Genomic DNA, 26,694 nt, shown 5'->3' with positions numbered 1-26,694 from the left:
CGGGGCGGGGAGTGCGGGCTCATAGAGCCTGGGCGCGGGCGGGAGGAGCGCTCGCACCTGCTCCTCGGAGGCAGCGCGCCAGCGGGTCGCTTGGGCACTGAGCACAGGTGAGATGCCCGCGGTGGGCAGGGGGCTCGGATGGGCAGGGGGCTCCGGTGAGGAAGGGGGCTCGGACGGGGAGGGGGCTAGACCAGGAGGGGGCTCGGATGCAGAGGGACTCGGAAGTGGGGGGGAGGTCGGAAGCGGTGGGGGTTCGATGGGGAGGGCCTCGGACGGACATTGCCTGGGTGGGAAAAGCTGGCAGGCTCACAGTTGGGGTCGCTCCCCCCACCCCCACCCCGTGCCCCTCTGCGTCCTGCCTTGCGGGGAGGAACTCGCTGGGTGCCCGTGTTGTGCGCAGAGGAGCTGGGAAGGGCCAAGCCGCTGCCGTCCATTCCCGCCCCCCCCCCCCCCCCCCCCGCGGGGGAGACCCGGGGCGGTGAGGACTGGTGCCGGGCTCAGGGGCCGGAGCTGCTTTCGTGGCTGGACGGGTCGGTGAGCTGACACTTGTGGACCGGGGCGCCGGTCCACAAGCCCACCAACCAGGTCCTGCCCTGAAGCCAGGAATCTAATCATCAGAGGCGATTGATTGATTGGTGGATTGGTTCATTGATGGATGGATAATTTCTCCTGGGTCTTTGTCTGGCTTCAGCTGGTAGCCGGGTGAATAGAAAGGGAGCCAGGAGCCAGAGGGTCCATTAGCGCCGGCTGAAGAAGTTTAGGGGACCTAGGAGCAGGTTTGGGGCCCAGCCTGGATGCAGGAAACATTGGCGTTTCAGGAAGGAAACCTGTGGCTTTCTGAAAAGTTAGCCAGGCTCCTCTTGGAAAAGCCCCAGAAATGACCCATTTCCTTCACCTGCTCTCCCACCTGCCCCCCAGTTTCTACCACTGCTCCCCTCTTTCCGGTCCCTGTGCCTCACTGCCCCACCGCCCCACCCATCACTCCACCCGGCTCATAGGTTGGCTTAGGAATGGTGCTTGGACTTTTACATTCACTTGAATAGGGAGTGTGGCAGGAAGCCTGGTGATGCCGGCTTGCCCCGGGCTCCCAGTGTGCATTGCCTGTGGGGTGTATCTGGTGTGGCCCCTTGGTTTCCCGGGAGGGAGAGCGCTCCCAGGGGTGCGGTGAGGCGTGGTGTCTGCCTGTATTTATTTGGGTATTTGTTTGGGTACCTGGGCACACCATTTCCTTGATTATTCAGGAGCTTTGATTTCCTCTTGCTTCTCCCCGGGGAGGTGGACACGGTCCCACAGTGGCTTAGCTCCTGGGGGCATGAAGGCTCCAACCCCAGGGGCTCCTCCCTCGCCCCCCTGATGGCCGTGGGCTCTGATGGCCACGGGGAAGCTGTTTGACCTCACGTCCAGCACGTTCTTCTATTTGGCGATTTCCCCGGTGAGTCCTTGGTTGTGTCTCTTGCCTAATCTCAGCAAACAGCCCCTGGAGGTCGTTGGGACTGGGCGAAGGCTGGGGAGGACACATAAAGACCTGCTTTCTTCTCTCCCGGCCACCTTTGGGTTAACATAGGCTTCTGCGCTTACTTGGTCAAAGTGCAGGTGTCGCTGGGTTGGCCATAAGGAAAGGGTTATCGCTTGGCCTCAAACTCTAAACTCTCTCCCAGGTGATATGGATAAGGGCAGTTTTACCCTAGGTGAGCCACTCCCGAGGCCAAAGTCCCTGCTATTGTGAAACTTCTTATCAATGAGGGTAAGAGAACCGAAGTCACTCCTAATGACTGCATATGCAGACAGAGCTCGTATCCATGGCCTTTTCCTGTAGACCGGTCATAAAGGCCAGATCATTCACCGATCGATATGATGCCGCATGTGAGCCATGAGGGGCCACAGGTAGGGATCCCCACGCTGTATTTGAACTGGATTTCCCTTCTAACCACCCACCCTCCCCACACACACACACACACACACATACAAACCCCGACACTGAGGTTCAGGCAAGTAGGTGGTTTGCATTTTAGCTGCTTTTGCTTCTCTTGTCTGTCCTCTTGGGTGAAAATAAAATGGGTCACCCGGGAGGACATCCTGCCTTGGGTGATGCCGGATTGAACGGAAGCTATCAAAGCGCACGAGTGTTTCCCTGGCAGGATGTGGTTGTTATAAGCCATTTCCAGTGCATTGTGGGTATCATAGGCCATTTCCAGTGGCTTATCATATCATAAGGGGGCTTTACGGAGAACACGGTGATTTCCACAGGCAGCATTGGGAGGGCAGAGTTCATAAATAAGGACATTAAAACTTCGAGATACAGAGAATCTGGCCTGGGCTTCTCCATCTGTTAGGGAGCAGCTAGGACAAAAAAGAAAGCTCTCTCAAATAGCACTGGGTTAAAAAAAAAAAAAAAAAAAAAAAAAAAAAAAAAAAAAATAAAACAGGAATATAGGTGTTGGGAAAAGGTGAGTTTAGTCATATCTGTACTATTCATAATATATAATAATGATCTTGTTCAATTTTTAAAAATCCAGAAACTAATATGAAGAAATGTTCACCATTATGAATTCTGGGTGTTGAATGTTATTGTTCGCAATTCTTTGTATATTAAATTCCTCAAATGATTAAAAAAAAACATCAGATAAACATTTGAACACCTGTGAGATGTCATTCAGAGGCAGTCACAGTTCACCCTTCTCCAGTGACTTCCGTAAAGAGGTGGTTTTTCGCAAATAGCTGGGCGTCTGGAGCTGCAAATTCAGGGCTGGGCAGCTCCTTTGCCTGCCTGCCCCACTGTCCTTGGCAGGCAGCAGGCACCCTCGCTGAAGGACAGGCACCTCTTCTGGGTTAGCTGGAGGGCAGAAGGCAGGTACCAGCTGAGTCTGCCTTTTTTTTTTTTTTTTTTTTTTTTAAATAAGACCTTTCCTGAAAGCCCCACCCAGTCAACTTCTTACATCTCCTTTATGTAAGGAATGTGTCCCATAGTCATTCCTGAGAGCCTGAGAGGATTGAGTGCTTTGTCAGACATATTGCCAATGCAATAAAATAGGGGCTCTGTTAATAAGGAAGGGGGGAGAGCCGAAACCAGTTTGGCTCAGTGGACAGAGCATCAGCCTGTGAACTGAAAGGTCCCAGGTTCGATTCCAGTCAAGGTCATGTACCTTGGTTGCGGGCACATCCCCAGTAGGAGGTGTGCAAGAGGCAGCTGATTGATGTTTCTCTCTCATCGATGTTTCTACTCTCTATTCCTCTCTCTTCCTCTCTGTGAAAAATCAATAAAAAATATTTTTAAAAAATAAGGAAGAGGGGAGAAAGGATGTTGATTGGGTAGGCGGTTATGGGAATTTGCCCTCGTATGTTTTCTGCGTCTTGACTCTTGTCTTCTACCTCCGTTATTAGGTGGTTTATTTATTTCTTTGGTTTACTAACAAGCAATAGATATATAGTGGGTCTGGAGGAACTTTTTAAATTATAGAGTCTGAAACCCATCCCAAAAAAATGCTGGTTACTTAAGTCTGGGACAGGCCTGGGAATCTGAATCATAAACAGCCCTCTTGGTAATTAAGATGCAATTGTTTGCAGGGGCACAACTTGAAAAACATTGAATTGGGGGCGCTTTAGCAGGGACACCTCATTGTATGTCCAACAGCTTTCTGAGTCACTCCTCTGGAGGACATTCCTGAAACTGAATTTTTGGACTGGAACCCGGATTCTTTGTCCACCAGAGTCAAAGAATGAATCCACGGACAGAGAGTAGTATAGCAAAGGTGGAGATTTATTGAAGAACAAGTACAGACTCCTATGTGGGGAGAGGGAAAGAGTCCCAAAGAATGGACGCCCACCTGCAGAGGGATAAAGGATCCTCCTGAGTTCTTTTTCTCTGCTGCTTATAAAGGCTGCAGATCCTGGTGCCTTGATATCCCCTCTGATTGGTCACTATTCCCTTGGACTGGTTACTATAGTAACTCCTGGGCTCAAAGGTCAAACACCACATGGAACATGTGATGCCCGCCTCCCTCATTGTTCTTTTCTTTCTGGCTTCCTTCCTTCTTCATTTTGTAAGTATAGACCTTTTTTTGCTACTTCTAGCTCCCTTGTCTTATGTGAATGCAACTGTTGCTGTTCCCTGCACCTGGCTTCCTTGTGTTGTGGAGATGTACCTTCTCCCAATCGGTAGCCCTGTGTTTTTCCATGGCCCTCAATTCTACAAATTCCCTGCGCCTGCCTATATTCTCCTAAAACATCTGTTTGTGACTTCATTTTTTAAATTTTTTATTTTGGTCAACATAAATGTATAGTTCTGAGGTGTTTGTGGAGCTCATACTGAGCTACCCCCTATAGGCGACTACTTGTAATGCTCTGGGCTATTTTTTTTTTTCCCCTCATATTTACCACCATATTGCCAAATAGCATGCTACTGGCTATTTCTTTTTCTTATTCCAGTTCTAGATACTATCCGTTAACTTCCTACCTTGAAGGATGAGGATTCAGTTTCCTTTATTCCATCTCATCTTGACCTCTGTTTCTTGCAAGATCCCAAGATGTTCTACTTATGTTTAATACAGCAATGTTTAATTAGTGTTCACATTATTATGACTATGCAGATATGATTCACAACTGTGCCTTTTGATAAACCAGGATTGTTTTTTAACAAAAAAGAATAGTTGATTGATTTTTAGAGAGAAGAAGGGAGAAGAGAGAAACATCAATGTGAGAGCACAACACGGATCCCCTCTAGTCAGGACTCAGGCCTGGGTTGCAGGCTTGATGCCCAGTGTGGGGAGAGCAGAAGGCAGCCAATCAATGATTCTCTCTCATCATTGATGTTTCTATCTATCTATTGTACATATATCTCTGTCTCCCTTATTCTCTGGAATCAATTAAAAAAAAATCTAAAAGAAGCATTTTTGGTCAATTTCCTTAAGAGATTTTAAAAGAGTCCTGAATCTCCATGGCTCTGATTTCTTGTGGTTTCTTTTCTCCATCTGAATACATATTCACTTTCACACCCAATTTTGTAATTTACAATTTTATGATTATTTATTTATTTATTTATTTATTTATTTATTTTGTAAAGAATGCTCCCCAAATTATAGAGAAGTCAGGCCCCATAAGACATGGCTGCTTTTTAAGATGTTACGCATTTAAGATGTCCGTTTTCTTCCTTTCCACTTGGTGGATGCTGGCTGGATAGGGGTATTAACTGGAAATAGCTTCCTCTCAGTTTTGAAATCACTGTTCCATTTTCTCCCGCCTCCTGGGAGTGCTGTTGAGAAGGTGATGCCGTTCTGACTTCCGGTCCCTTGGACTTGGTTTTGATCCCTGAGAGTTTGTAGGGTTTTCTTTTCTATATTCCTCCTGTTCTGGTATTTCACCACGCCATTAGTTACTGATAGGGTGTGTGTGTTTGGTTGGTTGTTTCTGTCATTGTTCCAGGTATTTTGAAGTCCTTTTTCATCTAAAAACCATACCCTGGTCTTGCCGGTTTGGCTCAGTGGATAGAGCGTCAGCCTGTGGACTCAAGGGTCCCAGGTTTGATTCCGGTAAAGGGCATGTACCTTGGTTGCGGGCACATCCCCAGTGAGAGGTGTGCAGGTAGCAGCTGACGGATGTTACTCTCTCATTGATGTTTCAAACTCTCTATCCCTCTCCCTTCCTCTCTGAAAAAAAAAAAAATCAATAAAATATATAAAATAAAATAAAATAAAAATCATATCCTGCAGTTCTGGGTGATTTTCTTGTTATATCATTTCCTCTGTCCTGTTTTTCTGAAACATTAACTACGTAGATGTCGGGTCTCTTGGTTCCGCCCTCTGAGTCCGCTTATCTTTCCCCAAGTTCAAAGCTGTCTCCTGTCTTTTAGGTCTAATAAATCTCCCAACCCTCCTATGAAATGTTTCTACTTCTACCATGATTTGTGTAATTCCCAAGGGCTTTTACTTGGGTACGGAGCCTTCTGCATGTTTTGTTTTATGGAATCCTGTTTTTATTTCATGGGTACAATATCTTCTATGTCTCTGAGAATATTAACTTGGAATTTTTTTCTACACTTCTAACTTTTCATCAGCTGCTTACAGCGTCTGTTTATTTTCAAAGTCTCTCTGTTATTTTGGGCTCTGCCTTTTGTGTTGGGAGCTTTATTGAAATGTCCAAGTTTAAGAATGGTGTACTGAAAATAAGACTGGCATACGGAGGAAATTCAGTCTTGGGGTGTTTGTAGAGTGGCAAGCTTCATTGCAGGGTGATCAGGCAGAGCACGGTTTTTTTGCTGGCATTATGTCTCCAGCAGCTACCTAGTATAATCAGTTTCTCATTAAAAAGAGAAAAATAAAAATAAAAAGGCCCTATCTCTAGCCCGGCCAGTGTTGCTCAGTAGTTGAGCATTGACCTATGAACCAGAAGATCATGGTTCAATTCCCGGTCAGGGCATATGTCCAGGTTAAAGGCTGGATCCCCAGTGTGGAGCGTGCAGGCGGCAGCCAATCAATGATTACCTCTCTTCATTAATGTTTCTATCTCTCACTCACCCTCTCTGAAATCAGTACAAATATATTGAGAAAAGGCCATTAATAACTTAGATTTATTTATTGTGTAACTTCTTTAGCAGTAGAGATTCTTGTTTTGTGGAAGCGAAATGGTAATCTAGGGTTCAAAATCAGACTTTTTGTTCTGGACTCCACCCACTTTAGAGTACCTGGTGCTTCTGTCACCTATGTGCCCCTCGGCATCCCTGTCTGTCTCAGAGACCATCAGAGGCATCCATGAAGACTGAGTTCTTTCGTATTAAAAAAAAAAAAAAAAAAAAGTGCCTTAGCTGGTTTGGCTCAATGGATAGAGCATCGGCCTGCGGACTACAGGGTCCCAGATTCGATTCTGGCCAAGGGCACATGTCTGGGTTGTGGGCTAGATCCCCCCCCAGTAGGGGGCATGCAGGAGGCAGCCAATTAGTGATTCTCTTTCATCATTGATGTTTCTATCTCTCTATATCTCTCCCTTTCTCTTTGAAATCAATAAAAATATATATATATTTTTTGAAAACTAAAAAGAGAGATTCTAGGGCAAGGCACATATGTACAAATAATTGTTTTGAAGTAAGCATTTCCAAAACATGTGTTCCCCACCCATAATGGAAATACTTAGGACCCCAGAATCAATCCGGGGCTTTGAAGAAGCTCTAGCTCATGCCAGCGTTTGTCCTAACAGGCTGTTTAGGAGAAGATTTAGCCGAGATGGAAAAGCATAATTCTCCTGGTGGCTTTTCTTTAGGAGGCCGAGTACCTCTGGAGAATTGCTTGGCCATAGGATCTGGGAGAGGATTTCTGTCCCCGAAGGCCACTCTCCGAATCCATGCTGGTTTCCCTTGTGCAGCCTGACGTGAGGGTCTGTGCGTGAGGCCGATTCCTCGCTCTCGGCTGGGGAAGCGTCAGGTCCCATGGGAGACGCCGGGCACCGTGTTACATGCGTGACTCCTGGTCTCGCTTTCCAAGATCTCTTCAGGGGAAAGCCTCCACGTTAGAAACTGGCATTTCCACTGTGGCCTTTTCCTTCTCAGGCGCCTTCCAAGGAGACTTGCCAACTCCTTGGAGGCTGGGGGTCAGTCTTGCTCTCCCTGTTCCTCCATCACCGGTCCTAGAACAAAGCCTGATGCATAGTAAGCTCCGGATTAATGTGGCTTGACTTCAATTGATGTCACTATCCTTTTTATTTTTTAATTTTTTTAAAATATATGTTATTGATTTTTCACAGAGAGGAAGGAAGAGGGACAGATAGTCAGAAACATCGATGAGAGAAACATCAATCAGCCGCCTCCTGCACACACCCCACTGGGAATGTACCTGCAACCATGTACATGCCCTTTACCGAAATCAAACCCAGGACCCCTCAGTCCGTAAGCTGACGCTCTATCCACTGAGCCAAACTGGTTTCGGTGTCACTATCCTTTTTAAATGAGCCTTTCCTACATGTTCCCTTGCTGTTTCCTCTATTTCTCCTGCACCTTTTACTAAAAATATGTTTTTATTAATTTCAGAGTGAAAATGAGAGGGAGAGAAAAGTAGAAGTATCAATTATCAGAATCATGGATTGGCTGCCTCCTGCACTCCCCACACTGGGGATTGAGCCTACAACCCGGACATGTGCCCTGACTGGAAATCAAACCATGACCTCCTGGTTCATAGGTCAACACTCGACCACTGAGCCACACTGGCTGGGCTCTTTGGCATCTTTTTATGTCACTTCCCTCATCCTCAAAGTTGATAGAGAGAACAGCTGGAAGATAACAGACCAGGAAGTTGTCAAACTACCAGGACTCCAGGTAGAACTTCCCAGGGGTGAAAACTCCCCATGTCATTTTACTACAGATGTAATAATTTCTGAGGTTATCACCAAAAACCCCGCAGACAGCCCATCTTTGACCACGGTCCTATTTGGAATTTTTTTCTTCATGTTCCACATCTCGCCTCAACAGACCTTCCTCTCCTTCCACTCTCTTTGGGCTGGCCACCACTGGGACCCAAGCCTTCTCTCTGTTGTGTTTTAATGCTGTTTTTCTGTCTCCTCTCCCCTACCTTTATCTAACATCTGGATGTGCTACTTCAGAAGACCTGCCTGCCTTGCCCAAGCCCAGGATGAAAAACTTCTCTCTTCTGGCTGATTTGAGGTCGTTTCTGTGCTTCTGTCTCGCTGGTACTATTTATTTTTATATGAAAGGCTCTTGTCAAGAACTAAACTACCGTGTAAAACCATGATCTGTCCATTCGTGTTTCTCAGATACTACCACTCACCATAGAATGTGTGCCCCCACAACATGGAGGCTTGGCAGACAGCCTAGAATAAGCTGAAGTCATTTTTTTTTCTTTTTTTTTTTTAAATATATTTTATTGATTTTTTTTACAGAGAGGAAGGGAGAGAGATAGTTAGAGACAGTGATGAAAGAAATATTGATCAGCAGCCTACTGAGGATGTGCCCGCAACCAAGGTACATGCCCTTGACCGGAATCGAACCTGGGACCCTTGAGTCTGCAGGCCAACGCTCTTAACTGAGCCAAACCGGTTAGGGCTGAAGTCATTCCTAATGCCTGAATGTGTATGATACTCTACAATCCACCTCTATCTGTTTTACCAGGAAAGTCGTATTCTGCAAAATCTTTAGGTGAAATTGATGTACCATATTGGTCCATATTGGTGATTTCAGATATTCCTTAGCTTACCTACTGCCAAGAGACACAGTACTAGATGATCCTTTTAAGGACACATCTAACTATAAAAATTATATGAGAAAGTACTTGTCCCAGCAACCTCACTAATGACTGGATTTAGATGACAGTTTCCTCCTGATTTAGGGGTAAGGCTAAGCTGCATCTGTTCATTTCAGATCAAGAACTGTTATTAGATGCCCGGCTTTGTGCTCAGCCTTGGCAAGTTGGAGATGAAGCAGATAAGGTCTGCTTTTGAGGAGCCACTAGGCTAGTGAGTAAGACATGTCAATGTGTAATTTTAACGTGACAAGGAAATGATACAAATCAAGATATGTATAAGGCACTATAGTAGCACAGAGGTGGCACATATAACCCAACCTGGAGTTCACAGAGGACTGTCTAAAGCCTTGGTCGGTAAACTGACTTGCGAGCAACATGTGGCTCTTCCACAAAATATCATGGCCTGGGCGAGTCTATTTTGAAGAGTGGCGTTAGAAGAAGTTTAAAAAATTTGGCTCTCAAAAGACATTTCAATCATTGTACTGTGGATATTTGGCTCTGTTGACTAATGAGTTTGCTGACCACTGGTCTAAAGGAAATAAGGCCCGTGTGTTGAAAACTGAGCAAAGGACAGTCGGGTGAAGAAAAACACAAAGGACATGCTAGGTAAAGAGACTATCGTGAGCAAAGTGTACCCTGAAGGTCTGTATTGGGAGGGAAATGGGAGATGAGGATGGAGAGGTGGGCAAAGAGCCAAGTAAGTCCTGGGACCTGCAGATCCTTCTAGCCACAGTTTCACTATCCCTGGTTTCAGTTACTTGCAGTCAACCATGGCCCAAAAATATTACATGGAAAATTCCAGAAAGAAACAATTCATAAATTTTAAGTTGCATGCCATTCTGAGCTGTGTGATGACATCTCATGCCATTCCATTCCTTCTCGCCCGGCTGTGAATCAATCCCACATCTTCACACTATTGTTCCCACTGGCTAGTCACTTAGGGCCATGGTTTGCAAACTGTGGCTCGCAAGCCACAGGCGGCTCTTGGGCCCCTTGAGTGTGGCTCTTCCACAAAATACCACAGCCTGGGCGAGTCTATTTTGAAGAAGTGGCATTAGAAGAAGTTTAAGTTTAAGTAATTTGGCTCTCCAAAGAAATGTCAATCATTGTCCTGTTGATATTTGGCTCTGTTGACTAATGAGTTTACTGACTTAGAGGATTTACCTCAATCATCAGATTGACTGTCTCAGACCCCGATGCTTGTATTCTGTCACCCTTATTTTACTTACTAGTAGCCCCAAAGTGTAAGAGTAGTGATGCTGGCTATTGGGACATGCCAAAGAGAATCCAGGAAGTGCTTCCTTTAAGTGAAGAGGCGAGTCGAAGAGTACAAGATATTTTAAGAGAGACCACATTGACATTATTTATTACAGTATATTTTTATATTTACTCTAATGTGGTTAGTCTCTTACTGCCTAGTTTATAAAATTTATTTTAGGATAGAAGAAAACATAGTATATATTGGTCCATATTGGTGATTTCAGATGCTCCTTTGCTTACCTTCTCCGAAGAGGCACAGTGCTAGATGATCCTTTTAAGGACGCATCTAACCCTAAAAATTATATGAGAAAGTACTGGACCCAGAAACCTCACTAATGACTGGATTTAGATGACAGTTTCCTCCTGACTTAGGGGTAAGGCTAAGCTGCATCTGTTCATTTCTGGTCAAGAACTGTTATTAGATGCCAGGCTTTGCGCTCAGCCTTGGCAAGTTGGAGATGAGGCAGATAAAGTCTGCTTTTGAGGAGCCACTAGTCTAGTGAGGAAGACATGTCAATGTGTAATTTTAATGTGACAAGGAAGTGATAAAAATCAAGATATGTGGTAAAGCATAGCGCAGAGGTGGCACATGTTGGTATGGGTACTAAGTTGGAATATATATACTAACATATATATGTATGTTTGGGTACTAACCATGGTATCAAGTATCCATTAGGGGGTCTTAGAATGTATCCCCTGCAGATACAGAGACTATTATATATGAAATGCAAAGGGGAGTGGGCTACATCCATGTGGCGATTGGTTAATGAAACATTTTTTAAATTTTGTATTGATTTGAGAGAGAGAAGGAGAGAAACATTGATGAGAAACATCAATCGGTTGCCTCCCACATGGACCCTGACAGGAGATCGAACCTGAGTATGTGCCCTGACGGGAAACGAACCCTCACCTTTGGAGTACGGGTCATTGCTCCAACCACAGCAGCCAGGGCAATCGATGAAATATTTTAAATTCCATGGTGGTACAGTCAGATCTACATTGTGGGTAGATGACTGTGGCTGCAGAAGTGGAAAGATTGATGGACAACAGGACTTAGAAGCATTGCATAGTCCAAGGAAAAGACACTATGAGCCTAAGTGAAATAATTGGAGGAAAGAGGGTACACCAGAAAATGTGGAGAAATGAAATACGCAAGAGTTTTTTTAGTTTCTTGGGGAACAGGGACCCTGCAGGGTGAGGGACAAAGAGGAGTCTAGGGTGACTCCCAGGATTCTGGCTTTCAGAGGGACTAGGTGTTGAGCCATTGCCCAAGTGTTTGGGACACAGAAAAGCCAGTTTGGTGGGGAAGGAAGATGAGCTCTGTTTGGGACATGTTAACGTGAAGGTGACTGAGAAGAACCTGTGTGTTTATGTGTGTGCCTGTCTGTTTGGCAGGTTAGATTCAGGAGTCTGAAACTTAGAGAAGAGCTCAGGGCTAGAGATGTCCTGGGAGTCATCTGCATGCAACTGTTAATAGAGCCATGGGTGTGTATGAGTTCTTATAAGACAAAGACATAGATGAGTGGGCTAGAGATGGCTCATGTTTAAGAGGCAGACAAAAGAAGAGGACTCCTTAAAGGGGAGGAAGAAGATTATGGAAGATGAAGAGAACCTGGAGAGAATAGTGTCATGAAAGCTAAAGGAGTAGATCATTTCAAAGATAAGTGACTAGTAGTGTCAAGAACAAGAGAGGTCTACTAAGATCATGTTTTAAAGATTTCCATTGAATGAAACAATATGAAGCGAACTCAGGTTTTGAGGGAAGTGATGTGTTTTCAAAAACTTGTCCATGGAAAATAGGAGGAGGAGCTTGCACGTGACAAGAGCTGTTGAGTGGAGTAGAAGCCAGCATCCACCTTGTTCACTGATGTAAGTGCTGAACAAGTTCCCTGGTAGTAGAGAAAATAGGAAGAATATACTAAGCTTTTTCCCTTTTTGCATAAAAAATAAGCCAACTTTGCCTGGCCAGTGTGGGTCAAAGATTGAGTGTCAACCTATGAACTATGAGGTTATGTTTCGATTCCCAGGTGGTGGGCTTGGTCCCCAGTGTGGGGTGTGCAGGAGGCAGCCAATCAATGATTCTCTCTCATCACTGATGTTTCTATCTCTCTCTCCCTCTCCCTTCCTCTCTGAATTCAATAAAAATATTTTTTTCTAAAAATATGTGAAAATATGTTTCAAATTCAGAGATGCCTCCTTCAGTCTAATCATACTGAAGGGACTGCTGGTGATGCTTCTTTGTTGGTAGAATCTGTAACCTTAGTTCCATTCTTCCCCTACCATGACTAAACTTGCTCTAATTTCTTTTCCTTTTTCATTTCATTCATTTGTGTAGTGTGTTAGGAAGAAAGGCATTTTAGAACCAGGAAATGCCATGGAGATCACCTCTTCCAAACTACCCCTTTAACAAACAAGGACATTATCCTGAGAGGTTACATATCTTGTTCAAGGTCACAGAATGAGCTCATAGCAGAACTTGGACTAGAACCCAGGTCTTCTAACTCAGAGGCCAGATCTTGAGAAGTGAATTTCAGTCTTTAAGATTCTAGCCGTAGCCAGTTTGGCTCAGTAGATGAAGCACCTGCCTGCCAACCAAAGGGTCCAGGGTTTGATTCCAGTCAAGAGCACATACCTCAGTTGCAGGCTTGATCCCTGGGCCTGGTTGGGGCACATGTGGGAGGCAAATAATGTGTCTCTCTCACATCGATGTTTCTCTCTGTCTCTCCCTCTCCCTTCCACTCTCTCTAAAAATCAGTGCCAAAATATTCTTGGGTGAGGATTAACAACAACAAAAAAAGATTCCAATAAGACTGCCTAATGTTTATGACAGTTTGAAAGAAGCAATCAAGAAGGGCCCAGCTCAAATGCCAGACTCCTCTGTGCAGGCCTCTCAGAATGTCTGGTGAGTTATTCTTCCATGTCCACCAGGACTGCTATCAGCATATCCCATGACATGCACTGTTTCACAAGTATATAGTTCCCTCCTAGATTATAAACTTGAGTGTAGGGCCCATTTCTTATTCCTGTTATTATTTCCTCAGCACCCAGCACAGAGTCTCATATTTAATAAGCTCCCATGGGAAAAAAGAAAAGTAAAAGCAGGAATGAGACCATACTTTGCATAGAAACCACACTGAGCCAGGAGGTAAATGAGCTCTCGTTCATGGTAATTTTGCTCAATAGCATCGTGAGCTCGTGCCAGAACAAGGTTCACTCTATTATTCTGGCCTTGCACCTGCAGAGAAAATAACAATGATGGCAGTCGCTGTCAGTTCAGAGACAGGGGTGGACTCCAGAGTCGCTCAGGCCTTGGGGCAGGGATACACCTTCCCAGAAGCTCAGGATTTGCCATGGTCGGCAAACTGCAGCTCAGGAGCCACACGCGGCTCTTTGGCCCCTTGAGTGTGGCTCTTCCACAAAAATACCACAGCCTGGGCGAGTCTATTTTGTAGAAGTGGTGTTAGAAGAAGTTTAAGTTTAAAAAATGTGGCTCTCCAAGGAAATGTCAATCGTTGTACTGTGGCTATTGGCTCTGTGGACTAATGAGTTTGCCGACCATTGGACTAGGCTATGGCCACACCGGCCAGTGGGCCACGGAGGGCTGCCAACGCGGTGCCTGTGCTTCCCTGCCTCCTGTTACTAAGGAGTCAGAAGAAGGAGGGTGTTGCCCTGGTCATTTGCAGAGAAACAGAAAGCTGAGTCAGGCAGGGTTGGTTGTATTCCAAAGTACACTCAGACTGGAAACCAGGTGAGCGTTTCTGTGGGGAGGACAGGGTCAGGAAGTAAAAAGATCAGGTTCTGCAGTAAAATGCTCTGTTCTCCCCAGGGCCTACTTCCTTAGCAACACACACACACACACCCCTACACCCCTTTGGGGAAGGTCAGCTATGAAAAGCAAAGGGCAGCAGCCTTAGTGAAATAAGTATACTTCTCCTGACAGACGCCCAGGCTTCTCCCCTGTGAATTGTGGGAACAGGTTTAAGAACGCCAGAGGAGAGAGGAAACCGGCATTTATTAAAAGCTTACTCTAGCCCTAGCCGTTTGGCTCAGTGGATGGAGCATCGGCCTGTGGACTCAAGGGTCCCAGGTTCGATTCCGGTCAAGGGCACATGCATGGGTTGCAGGCTCAATCCTCAGTAGGAGGCATGCAGGAGGCAGCTGATCAATGATTCTCTCTCATCATTGATGTTTCTCTCCCTCTCTCTCTCCCTTACTCTTTGAAATCAATAACAATAACAATATATATATATTTTAACTTATTCTGGTTAGCAGCAGACATTTTCAGTTAATCCTCACAAGATCCCTCTGAAGTAGGTTCTAATGTTCCTGGTTTAGGAGGAGTCCTGAGATGCAGAGGTTGAGGAACTGAGCAAAGGTCACAGCAGTAGAAGTGGCAAAACCAGAACTGCACTTGGGTCTGAACAGGTCGTGTTCTTTCCATGATGGGACCACACCTGAAAGGGAAGTTTAGGAGCCCCGTTTCCTTTAGGGAAACCTAAGAGCTAGCATACACCTGACCAATAGAACATTTGACTTACATCTTCCCCAGTTCAGCCTTCCTCGGCCCGTTTGTGGTTGGCTGAATCCCTTCCCAGAGACTCTAGGGCAGGAAGGACCACAGTGTCTGGTTGATTTGACTTTCAAGTATACTGTTTGCACATTCCCAAACTAAGCCCATCTCGAGGTTTCCAGCATCCCTCTCTGGGAGAGCACGGCCTGGCCCTGGTGAAGCTGGGGGGGTTTGGGTGAGGAGACTCAGCAGCAGTGCCAAGCGCAGCTGTGCCATGTGAGTGACTGGTCTGCTCATTCTTTTTCATGGCTGCATAATATTCCAAGGTGAAGGTAACTCATCATGAAGTCAACGCTGTGATTGGAACTAAGCAGAGTTCCAGGTGCTCTGTGATAGGTGGTAGTCCATACTGTTAGCATCCCGTCATCACTAATTGGGGGCAGTCGGCTTTAGCTCTTCCTCCTGCTGTGAAAGCCATGCCCTTAGCTCTCCTCATGCTCATTCCTTTAATGTTTGCTTTTTTTAATTTAATATTTTTTACAATTATTTTTAAAGCTAGAATTCTCAGGGACTTAAACCTATCTAAATGTTGTTATCCAAATTATTAGAAGTCTACATTTTTTTAAATTTATTTTTATTGTTGGGGTGCTATTACAGGTGTCCCCATTTCCCCCCTTCCACCCAGCCTCTGCCCCGGCCTCCCCTCTGTCCATCACTCCACTGGTGGGTCTGTGGGTTATGTATATATGTTATGTGGCTAATCCCTTCACCTTCTTTCATCCAGTTCCCACTTTTCAACCCTCCCCCCCACCTCTGACAGCTGTCAGTCTGTTCCATGTACCCATGCCTCTAGTTTGTCGGTTTATTTTGTTCATTAGATTACACAGGTGAGATCATAAGGTATTTGTCTTTTGCCAACTGGCTTATTTCACTTAGCGTAATACTCTGCAGGTCCACCCATGCTGTCACAAAGGGTAAGATGCCTTCATTTTTGCAGCCAGGTAGCATTCCATTGTGTAAATCTACCACAGTTTTTTATCCACTCATCTGTGATGGGCACACCCCTAATTCGATAGAAGTCTAAGTTTTTATTTTTTTATGTGAGGTTAGTTATTGCCTTGTGCTTCCTCATAAAGACTAACCTATCTTATATCTCTACCATATGTTCCGTAATGTAGCTAATCTAATAAGCTAAGCAAATAATTTGCTAATGGAAGAAATCTACCTCCTCCTTTCTCTCCCCTATCAAATCAAGATACTCAGCCTTCCAAGAAGCCTAAGTAAATTCTTAAGTGGTTTCTATAGATGTGCGGCAGGCCCTACTGATATAAATTTCAATAAGGGAGAAGGGGAGGGTGGGCCCGGGTATGGACTCAGAGGCAGATAAGGAGTCAGCCTGCATTTGGGATACTGCTCTCAGAAGAATGGAGAAGGGCAGGAAGCACTGACAAAGCTGGGTTTTTCTGAACTTCTGGTTAGAAAAACAAAGGTGTAGCCAAAACTGGTTTGGCTCAGTGGATAGAGCATTGGCCTGCGGACTGAAAAGTCCCAGGTTCGATTCCAGTCGAGGGCATGTACCTTGGTTGCGGGTACATCCCCAGTGGGGGTGTGCAAAAGGCAGCTGATCGATGATTCTCATCAATGTTTCTAACTATCCCTCTTTCTTCCTCTCTGTAAAAAATCAATAAAATATTTTTTTTTTAAAGAAGAAAAGAAAAACAAAGGTGTATAACAGGCCTGATCTTGAAAGGGGCCTGCTTTACATATTAAGTGAAAATGAAGAATTATTTTATGTTGATCACAAAAATTAACTAAAAATGGACCCTAGGCTTAAGTGTACAATGCAAAAGTAGGAAACTTCTAGAACATAACATAGAAAACCTAGATGAAGTTGGGTATGGTGATCCTTTTTAGATACAGCAAAGATATGATCTATAAAAAAAAGATAAGTTAGACTTTTTACATATATTTTTAATTGATTTCAGAGAGGATGAGAGGGGGAGAGATAGAAATAGCAATGATGAGAATCATTGATTGACTGCATCCTGCACAACCCACACTGGGGATCAAGCCCGCAATCTTGGCATGTGCCCCAACTGGGAATCAAACCATGACCTCCTGGTTCATAGATTGATGCTCAAGCACTGAGCCATGTCAGCCAGGCTAGACTTTACTTAAAAATAATTTTCTTCTTTGCAAAAGACAAAGTCAAGAGAATTAGAAGACAAGCCACAGATTGATAGAAAATATTTACAAAAGACACATTTTGCTTTTGTTGCTGGAAAAAGACAATTAGCATTCATCCCACAAATATTGGAGTGCTTACATACTATGTGTCAGACCCTATATGAGTACAGAGCAACCTGCAATAACAAAGCAGATCAATTACCTACTTTCACGGAACTTACATTCTAGTGGGCAACCTAGATGATAAAAAAAAAAAAAGGATCAATACGTACTACAGATAGTGATTCATTAAAGAAATTTAGAAGCATATATGAATTGAAAGTGGGACACATCTGCTACTTTGCGTAAAACAGGGAATAAAGAAACATCTCAGCAGAGACCCCAGCAAAGTGAAGGAATAAACAGTCGGCTCTCTGTGGGAAAACTGGTCTAGAAAGAACAGCTAGCGCACAGCCCAGAAGCAGGAGAGGGTGGTACTTGTTGAAGCAATAGAGGGGGACCCTGTGTCGCAGGGATAGAGGGGGAGGAGGGATCAAAGAGAGAGCTCAGGTCACATGGAGCCCTGTAAGGACTTTGGATTTACAGAGCCAAAATAATGTCGCTAATGATTTCAATCAATGTGTGTCATGGAAGACCTGTGAAGTGAAGGGGGAGGCTGTGAGAGAGAGGGCTCCAGGAAGTTGCCAGAGAATGCCGGACAACAGTAAATTAACAGATGGCCATGTGCACGGATTAACTAGAACGATGGAGGTAATTACCAGGAAGAAAGAAAAAATATTCAAAGTGGTTTGTGGTAGGAAGAGGAGGGAACACGGGGCTGCTGCTTTTCATTGTAAAACTTTAAATGCTATTGGACACTTTAAAGCGGTATGCATTTTCTAGAAGCTTGTGAAAGCGCTTGGTGAAGGGTGGAAACCTCAACTGACAATGGATCGGGTATGACCCAGCCCTGACCTTGTAGCCAGTGCTGGACGGCAGGGTTGGAATAGGCTGGGCAGACCACGGTGCTCTCTCTTCCTAAGTGGTATGTTCTAGATCTCCATCAATTGCTATTTTCCTCCCACCCTACATTGCTTTAGGTCACCAGCCAGGCCGCAAAAAAAAGAAAAGAAAAAAAAAGGGCACTTTCCTTCTGAATAAATTCTACATAATTCATGTTGATCCCATAGTCTATGCTCCTATAGCCACGATAAAAAAAACCAGGCCTGAAATCTTGTGTGGAATAAGACGGTGTTGATGTAACTATTTTGATTTTTATTGAATTTGAATCATGTTGACCATATTTATGTTAGAGCTGCATCAAATCTCTAATTTTTCAAATTATACTCCGATTAGATGAAAATGATACTGTGCATTCGTTCGCATGTCTTTGATTCCAGTGAGATTCCTTATTGGCGTGTTATTTGTGAGCTGTGTTCGTGTCTTTGCCCGTTCTTCTTTGGGATGTTCCTGGTTAATTAGTAAAGGCTCTGGAAGGGAATACTGTGATGAGGAAATAGCCATTTGGAGTTCATTCCCAGGGTCTAGACATTGAGACAAGACCTGAGCTGAGGAATCCCATCCCAAGTTCTGGCTTTGCTTTTCCTGGGGTGCTTTTTAAAATAACTATTCCAGTCCAGCCGGTGTGGCCCAGTGGTTGAGCATCAACCTATGAGCCAGGAGGTCACAGTTCAATTCTGACAGGGCACATGCCTGGGTTGCGGGCTCAATCCCCCGTGTGGGCCGTGCAGGAGGCAGCTGATCAATGATTCTCTTTCATCATGGATGTCTCTCTCCCTTCATCTCTGAAATCAATTAAAAACATATATATTTAAAAATAAAATAGGGAGCCTCTGTTTGGGGGCTCAGGCAGCTGTGCTATATTGCCACCGTTAGAGGCTCCCTCTCCCTGAGTCTTTACAGCCATTCGAGCGAAATGGCTCCAGACTAGAGAGGAGCAGGCAAAGGTTGTACAGGGGTCACGGGACTGTATCCACCAGTTATTGGTTCAGTGTTTTTCTCCTGGTGGCCTTAAGTTTATTCAGCTAATATATCATTTTGCATGATTTGTTGCAATGAAATATATAAAAACCCATGCATGAAGGATAAGGAGTGGCCCTCTTCCCTGCCGCACCCCGTTTCCCTGGACTCGGGGGGGGGGGGGGGTGCTCTGCACCAACCAGGTCCCACTGCACACTGAGGGCCACCAGGGCGGGGGACCGGGGACCTGAGGCCCCTCTAGAGGCACTGCCCCTGGTTCCATGCTGGGCAGGACTCTGACAGGCCCCACTGGCTTGCCTTCTCGCGTTCTTATCTATAAAGAACCAGTGTCCATGACTATTTTTCTTACTCCCTCCTTTACATTTAAGGAAGACTTTTCTACCCGGAGATCAATTAATATTTACCTATCCTCCATTTCCCTCCTCCCCCCCCCCCCCTTGCTATTTACCAATGTTGTTCAAACCTCAGGGTCAGACATTGGTGACAGGACACAGACCCACTTGATGAGAATGAGTGGGCCCTTCTCCATACGGCTTGTGACTTGGACTCCTCAGTCACATGTTGTATTTTTAATATATTTTATTGATTTTTTACAGAGAGGAAGGGAGAGGGATAGAGTTAGAAACATCAATGAGAGAGAAATACAATAGTACGTATTAATCCTTTTATTTTATTATTTTTTTTTTAATCTCATCGATCAGCTGCCTCCTTGCACACCCCTTACTGGGGATGTGCCCGCAACCAAGGTACGTGCCCTTGACCAGAATCGAATGCTCTACCTACTGAGCCAAACCAGTTCGGCAGTCACATGTTGTATTTCCTGCCAAGATACCCACTTGTTTTCCTCCTTCAGCCACCTGACAGCTGCCCCTGTGTTTCAGGTGACCCAGGGCCCCGATGGCAAACTTCAAGGGCCACGCTCTCCCGGGCAGCTTCTTCCTGATCGTCGGGCTGTGGTGGTCGGTCAAGTACCCGCTAAAGTACTTTCACCGAAAGGGGAGAAGAGGCCAACCGAGGCATAACTATGAGCGTCTGGAGATCATTGAGGCGGCCATCAGGACGTTATTTCCCGTCATTGGTAAGGAGGGGGGCCTCGGGGTCCAGGGGATCCCCCATCACACCCAGAGCCTCCAGCCCCCTCTCTGGGCCCGGTGGATGGACGGCTCCCAGGGCAGAGATAATAGAGAACGGGCTGTCCATTAGCCACTGAACATTTCACCGCAATATCTGCTGTGCACCCAACTTTGTGGTATCGACAGTGAACGGTGCCTCGCATCTCGGTGCACTGAGAGAGAGTACCAAGTAAATGACATCCTTGGCCTTAGAACAGGGGTCGGCAAACCGCGGCTGGCGAGCCACATGCGGCTCTTTGGCCCCTTGCGGGTTCTAACACCAGTTCTTCAAAGTAGACTCGCCCAGGCCGAAAACCGACTTCTGCGCATGAGCCACGAAGTTTCAATCACACTGTACGTGCCCACCCGCACGTGGTATTTTGTGGAAGAGCCACACTCAAGGGGCCAGAGAGCTGCATGTGGCTCGCGGGCCGCGGTTTGCCAACAACTACCCTAGAAAGACATAGTTGTAGGAACAGAAGATATACTTGATGAAAAGGGCAAAACACCAAAGTAGAAAAAAGAACAAATTAAGAGAGTAAGCTCCTGAGTTATGAGAAGACTAAATGGAGTTTTAGAAAAATCTTTTTCCCAACTGCCTCTCCTCTAGAATCTCAAGAGTAAAGACCTACTCATTGGCATATCCTCCACCCCAAACCTCAAGCAGGTAGAGGGAGGAGTGTTCTGCTTGGGGCTAGTCAGAGGCAGCGGAAGAGACAGAAAGAAGCCCACAGAGGCTGTGAGAGGGATCTTCCTTTATGGTGCCTTTCCCTACAAAATTCACCCACTTCCTCCTCATCTATGCCACTCTGCTGGCGGCCCAGGAAGAGTGAATGGTACCAGCGAGGGACCTTACTCGGCAATGGCATTTGCCACCCACCATCTCCGGTTTCCTGGGCGCAGCTGAAGCCAGGCCAGAGGCTTCCCTGGGAGTTGGCACAGAACATAGCTTTGTTTCCTGGTCCAGCTGGACTTGCCCATTCACCAGCCGCTCGCGCATCAGAAAGGCTTTCTCATCTCTCTGGAGCCGAGGCGTAAGCAGGGACCACATGGCTTAACTGGTATCGGCCTAAGCAAAGCTAAAAAACTGTGTCTGGGTAAAAACACCTCCTTCACCAATGATTTCCTGAGCTCTCGCTATGTGCCAGGAACTCACCGATCTAGATAAAGGGGTACACAGTGGGGAACTACAGCTGGCCTCCAGCTCTGATGGGACTTCCCTTTCCTGGGTTTTCACCCACTCCTGGATCCTTTATGCGGACATTCAGACAGGGGCTGGGTTTGGGGAGCAGGGTCCCGAATGTGTCGTGGAAGTTACTGTAGCCCCAAGAACACTCTGGGCACCAGGCGTAAAGGCAAAGCTTTCGCCTTCAAAGCAGGTGACAGTAGGAGGGAGAACCGAGACCCACACTGAGGACATGAAGCTTGCCTCTCCGGGGACACAGTATGGGGGAACCCCCCAAGTGACGTGTAGAACACTGAAACCTAAGGCTTTGGAAGGAGCGGGGACCACAGAGCCACTGGGAGCAGTCTCCCTCGGGCGTGCACAAGTATCTCCATCACCAGTGTCTGCTTAGACTATTATTCCTGACCTAACGGTTTCCTTCCAGGCTTTCTCTCCCTGCTCCCTGGGCAGAGGGAGCCCCAGGATTAAGTTCTAACTGCCACCCTCGCGCTGAGGTGACAATGCCTCCCCTCCGTCTCAGCTCCCGGAAGTTTTCTGTGCTCTGTGGCTGCGTTTCCATGGCTGCTCCTCCTCCCTCCACATGCCCTCGTCCAAGGAACAGCAACTCAGGTTCCTACACAGCCAAGACCTTACTTTAGACAGCAGTAGCAGAGTAGGGCCACTCCTGATTCGGGGTTGTCTTTGGCTTCTCTCCCATTGTCTTAGAATTACTCTCCCCTAATTTCCATTCTCGCTTCCCTGCAGGGATGCTGGCAGAGCAGTTTGTCCCGGATGGGCCCCACTTCCACCTGTACTCGGACAAAGAGTGGATCAAGCTGATGAACTGGCAGCACAGCACCATGTACCTGTTCTTCGCAGTCTCCGGAATCACGGACATGCTCACCTACCTCGTCAGTCACGTGCCCTTGGGGGTTGACAGGCTGGTGATGGCTGTGGCAACCTTCAACGAAGGTAACTTAGTGGTAAGGAACAGGGAAGAAACTGGCAAGTTGTGGTTAGGAGAGATCTAGGCACGGACACCAGAGCGATCACAAACAGAACACCCTTCCCCAGAAAAATCCCACTCTCTGAGCTTCAATAACCAAGCAGGCTTAGTCCTATGCTCTGGATGGCACAGGTCAGTGGTCGGCAAACTCATTTGTCAACAGAGCCAAATATCAACAGTACAGATTTTTTTAAACTTAAACTTCTTCTAACACCACTTCTTCAACATAGACTCGCGCAGGCCGTGGTATTTTGTGGAAGAGCCACACTCAGGGGGCCAAAGAGCTGCATGTGGCTCGCGAGTTGCAGTTTGCCGACCACTGGTATAGGTGACATATTCCTTAAAGAACCCACGAAAGGCCCGGCCACTGAGGTTCAGTGATTGAGCACCAACCTATGGTTCACTTACCGGCCAGGACACATGCCTGAGTTGCGGATTCGATCCCCAGTGAGGGACTTGCAGGAGGCAGCCATTCAATGATTCTCATCATTGATGATTCTCCCTCCCTCTCCCCCCTTCATCTCTGAAATCAATTAAAAAAAAATTTTTTTTTAAAGAACCCAGGAAAGCATAAGGCTTTTAGGCACAGTCACTGGCTAGGAGTGTACAAACTCTCCCTGCCCTCCCCTCGCCCCCTCATCCGTGTGAGTGTATGTGCGCACATCCACACGTAAACACAAGAACTGTCTGAAGACGGGGTGACTGCCACCACACCAGATTTTGACTCCCTGTGGTTTGGGAAGAGAAATTCCGCACTCCAGCCCCCACCCAGAGTGTCACTGCCAGGACTCCATCACAAATAGGAGACCCACCACGTTAAATGGGGTTGTAAAAAAAAAAATAAAAAAATCTTGTAATCCAGCAACCTCACTGACTTCCGTTATCTCAGGAAGAGTTTAAAAAAGGTACATGAAGGCAAAACCGAGTTTCAAGTAAACACACACATAATATGTCACCAATTAGCAATATTTCACTTACCCATCCTGTATTAAACCCTACCATCAATTCTGTAAAAAGAGATCCTTTGCTGCTTATACCTACTTTACACACACACACTTTTTTTTTTTTAAATATAGTTTTATTGATTTCAGAGTTGGGGAGAGGAATAGAAACATCAGTGATGAGAATCATTGATCAGCTGCCTCCTGCATGCCCTCTACTAGGGACTGAGCCCGCAACCCAGGCATGTGCCCTGACCGGGAATTGAACCGTGACCTCCAGGTTCATAGGTTGGCGCTGACCACTGAACCACCCGGCTGGGGCAGCACACACACAGATTTCATTTGACATTGCTTGTCCTGTAATGTTCCATACACTGACTTCCCAAGGGCAGGAGACCCTGGCTGAGGACATTCTATAACGGGGTGTGCGGGGTGACGTGGAAACGGGCACCTCTGACGGCCGTGCCTGGCTCTGGGGCAGGTTTCCTCTTCTACCACCATGTCCACAACCGGCCGCCGCTGGACCAGTACATCCACTCGCTGCTGCTGTGCGCCGTGTTCGGAGGGGCGCTCAGCATCTTCCTGGAGGTGATCCTTCGGGACAACATTGTGCTGGAACTTTTCCGAACCTCGCTCGTTATTCTTCAAGGCACCTGGTTCTGGCAGGTAATTACCCAAAACACTGCTCCTATCGCTGTACAGACGGAGGGGGCCCCCCGGAGCGCGTCCAGGTGAAATCCGACATGCCACGTGGGTGGACTTAGACGGCAGCCCCTGGACCTGGGGAGCTGTACCCATGAACAGCCTGCCGATGCGTTAAGCAGAGTCTATGGAGCGTACACAGCGAGCAGACTAACCATTTCCCCATCCGCCCTCCCCATGGAGGTGCTGATACCATCAGCAGGCTCCACCTGCTGAACTGTCCACCTGAAAATCTGGTTGGAAATAAGCCTTCGCTAAAACCAGAATTAACCCAGCCATTCTCCCGTGCAAAACGTCTTTCCACGCTAAGGCAGGCGTGGGGAATGCGGCCCCAGTGCCTTTGGTAACCACGGAAGGAGGCGGCTAACGACAGGCTGTCTTCTCTGTGTGCCCCACCAGATTGGGTTTGTGCTGTTCCCGCCCTTCGGAAGCCCGCAGTGGGACCAGGAGAATCACGCGAACCTCATGTTCATCACCATGTGCTTCTGCTGGCACTACCTGGCTGCGCTCTGCGTCGTGGGCATTAACTACGCTCTCGTGCACTGGTACGTCCCCGAGACTTCCGGCAAGGTTTTCCTTCCTTACCAACCCCCTGCACCACTTTTAACTCCAGGGATCCCTTTCCCAACTAACTCCTACCACTTAACAAGTACCAGCTAAATGCCGAGTCCTGTGCCAGGTTATCTAGACCAGCGGTGGTCCCTGAGGTCCAAGAGGCTGGCGACTGCTGCTCTAGACTATGAATGAGGGTGATGGGGCTCTGAGAAGGCTAAGGGTCTGACTGGTCATAGTAACCTGGGACAGATGCAGGCTGCAGAGGCAGATCTGACAGAGCTCAGGACTGGGCTGTGACAGAAAACATTTGCTAGTTGGGCAACCTTGCACCGGCCTGCAGTCCTGCTCTTGTCCCTGCTCATTTCGAGCCCATCGCCTACTTCCCATGGGGCCTTGCGACAATCAGATAGGACACCACGCAGCTGAAGTGCTCTTCCAAGAGGACAGCAAACAGTACCCAGGCACCATGGGCAGCACTTCATACGCTGCCCAATTTAATCCTTATCTCTTTGTGAAATATGTAATGTTTTCCAGACAGGAAAGCCAAGGCTTCAACAGACTAATGTGACCAAGGTCGCCCAACGAGCAAATGGCAGAGCTCCAGTCCTTAACCACAGTGCTGGAGTGGCTGTGGCATTAGCTGTTGCCTTAGCTGCCCCTCTCTCCGTCCCTGGCTCCTGATTTCCCTACCAAAGCAGATACACTTCACCCAGAGAGACTTCCGGGCAGACCAAACAGAACGCAACTCAAGGTCATAGTGTCTATTCGTTCTACTGCCTGATCAGTGCAGAAATAAAAAGGGAGGCAGGAGACCCAAGTTTAGTCTCAATTACAACAATAACTATTAAGTGTTATTAACCACGATCCCTTTATCTACCAATGAGTACTGAGAAGTTACAATATTTACGAAAGTAAATGCTTGAAGAACCATTAGATGCCTTCACATCCTTCAGTGAAGGAATGGGGAGTTTGGGGGCTGACTTGTTACCGTTTCTCTATCACAGCCTCCTGACCCGGCTCAAGAGGCACAGAGGAGGAGAAATCATTGGCATTCAGAAGCTGAAGTCTGAACCTACTTGTCAGAAGGCCCTCCTGAATGGCTCCGACGACGAGGAATGAGAAGGGGCCATCGGTCACAAACGGGGTGGATGTGTCCCCTTGAGCAGGGCTAGCTGAGTGGCACAGGCATAGCTCATCTCCGTGTTAATGCTTGCTCTGGTCTGCCCTTCAGGTGCTCTATATTTGCACCTTCTCATTTAATGGCTGAAGACCGTGTTGGTGCGGTATCCTTTATAAAGAAAATGAAGCAAGCCTTTATGTCTCAGAGAGAAGAGAAATCAGACTCTGAAGTGTCAGAACAGCATGTAGCCTCATCGACGAATCCAGGATCTGAATCCAGCCGAACCCACTGCTGTTGATGACTTATCCCTTCTTTTCATCCCAAGAAAGCAGGTACTTTCTTATTAGGAAGTAAGTGAATGACAGTGCCTTTCTTGTAGAGATTCAAGTCTAGTATGTACTTTTAAAAGTAGTATTCCACATGTTTTCCACATGTTTTGGTGTTAACACATCACTTGTTAACATCTCTTAACTAATCATGACACTTCAGAGTACTGCAATACCATTGCTGGTAAGTGACTAAGTTGGGCCAAAGGTGAATTTTATTTTTAAAATCAGGAAGCTAGTTAGTGGCCCAGAGGAGAGCTGGAAGTCAGATGGTCTGACTCCTCAAAAGTGCCCTCATGAGAAGATGCTGACAGGATAGCTGTAACCGAGAGGGAGAGAGAATGTCAGGTCAGGGAAGGCCTTGACTTTAAACACAGCGGAAAGCAAAGGACAAGAATCCCGCAAAGGATCTGAAGCTGGAACTGGTAATACAATCTTGATACTCTAGTCTTGGTTCTGTTTGTTTGTTTTTTAAGCTTCCTTCAACAAGGGCTTATTAACCATCTCCTCTGCACCAGGACTGGAATGGTGGTAAGGATTAACTATGTGCCCAGCAAGGAATTCAGTCTAATGGGGAACTATGCAGGCAGT

The 26,694-nt window shown here is 46.5% G+C and overlaps 1 protein-coding gene and 1 long non-coding RNA gene across 4 annotated transcripts; one reads left to right on the top strand and one right to left on the bottom strand.

The window, feature by feature from the left end:
• Positions 1–26,550, top strand: TMEM45B (transmembrane protein 45B). Of its 3 annotated transcripts, none has more exons than XM_036448785.2 (6): positions 1–107; positions 20,058–20,254; positions 22,219–22,425; positions 23,882–24,066; positions 24,502–24,647; positions 25,662–26,550. In XM_036448785.2, exons 2-6 carry the CDS (start codon positions 20,074–20,076, stop codon positions 25,774–25,776), a joined length of 834 nt encoding a protein of 277 aa, XP_036304678.1. In that variant the 5' UTR covers positions 1–107; positions 20,058–20,073; the 3' UTR covers positions 25,777–26,550. The 3 variants fall into 3 exon arrangements, with proteins under 3 accessions (XP_036304678.1, XP_045441396.1, XP_045441397.1); XM_045585440.1 differs by lacking the exon at positions 1–107 and adding an exon at positions 8,170–8,296; XM_045585441.1 differs by lacking the exon at positions 1–107 and having other exon boundaries at positions 20,037–20,254.
• Positions 24,644–25,662, bottom strand: LOC123652838. The gene is made up of 2 exons (XR_006742342.1): positions 25,367–25,662; positions 24,644–25,276 (listed from the first exon to the last, which is right to left on the bottom strand). It is a non-coding gene; the product is annotated as an uncharacterized LOC123652838 (long non-coding RNA).
• Positions 26,551–26,694: the final 144 nt, after the last annotated feature.

The sequence above is a fragment of the Pipistrellus kuhlii genome, unplaced genomic scaffold (assembly GCF_014108245.1).
Source record: "Pipistrellus kuhlii isolate mPipKuh1 unplaced genomic scaffold, mPipKuh1.p scaffold_m20_p_20, whole genome shotgun sequence".
Taxonomy (NCBI): domain Eukaryota; kingdom Metazoa; phylum Chordata; class Mammalia; order Chiroptera; family Vespertilionidae; genus Pipistrellus; species Pipistrellus kuhlii.
This window is presented reverse-complemented; position numbering and strand designations above follow the sequence as displayed.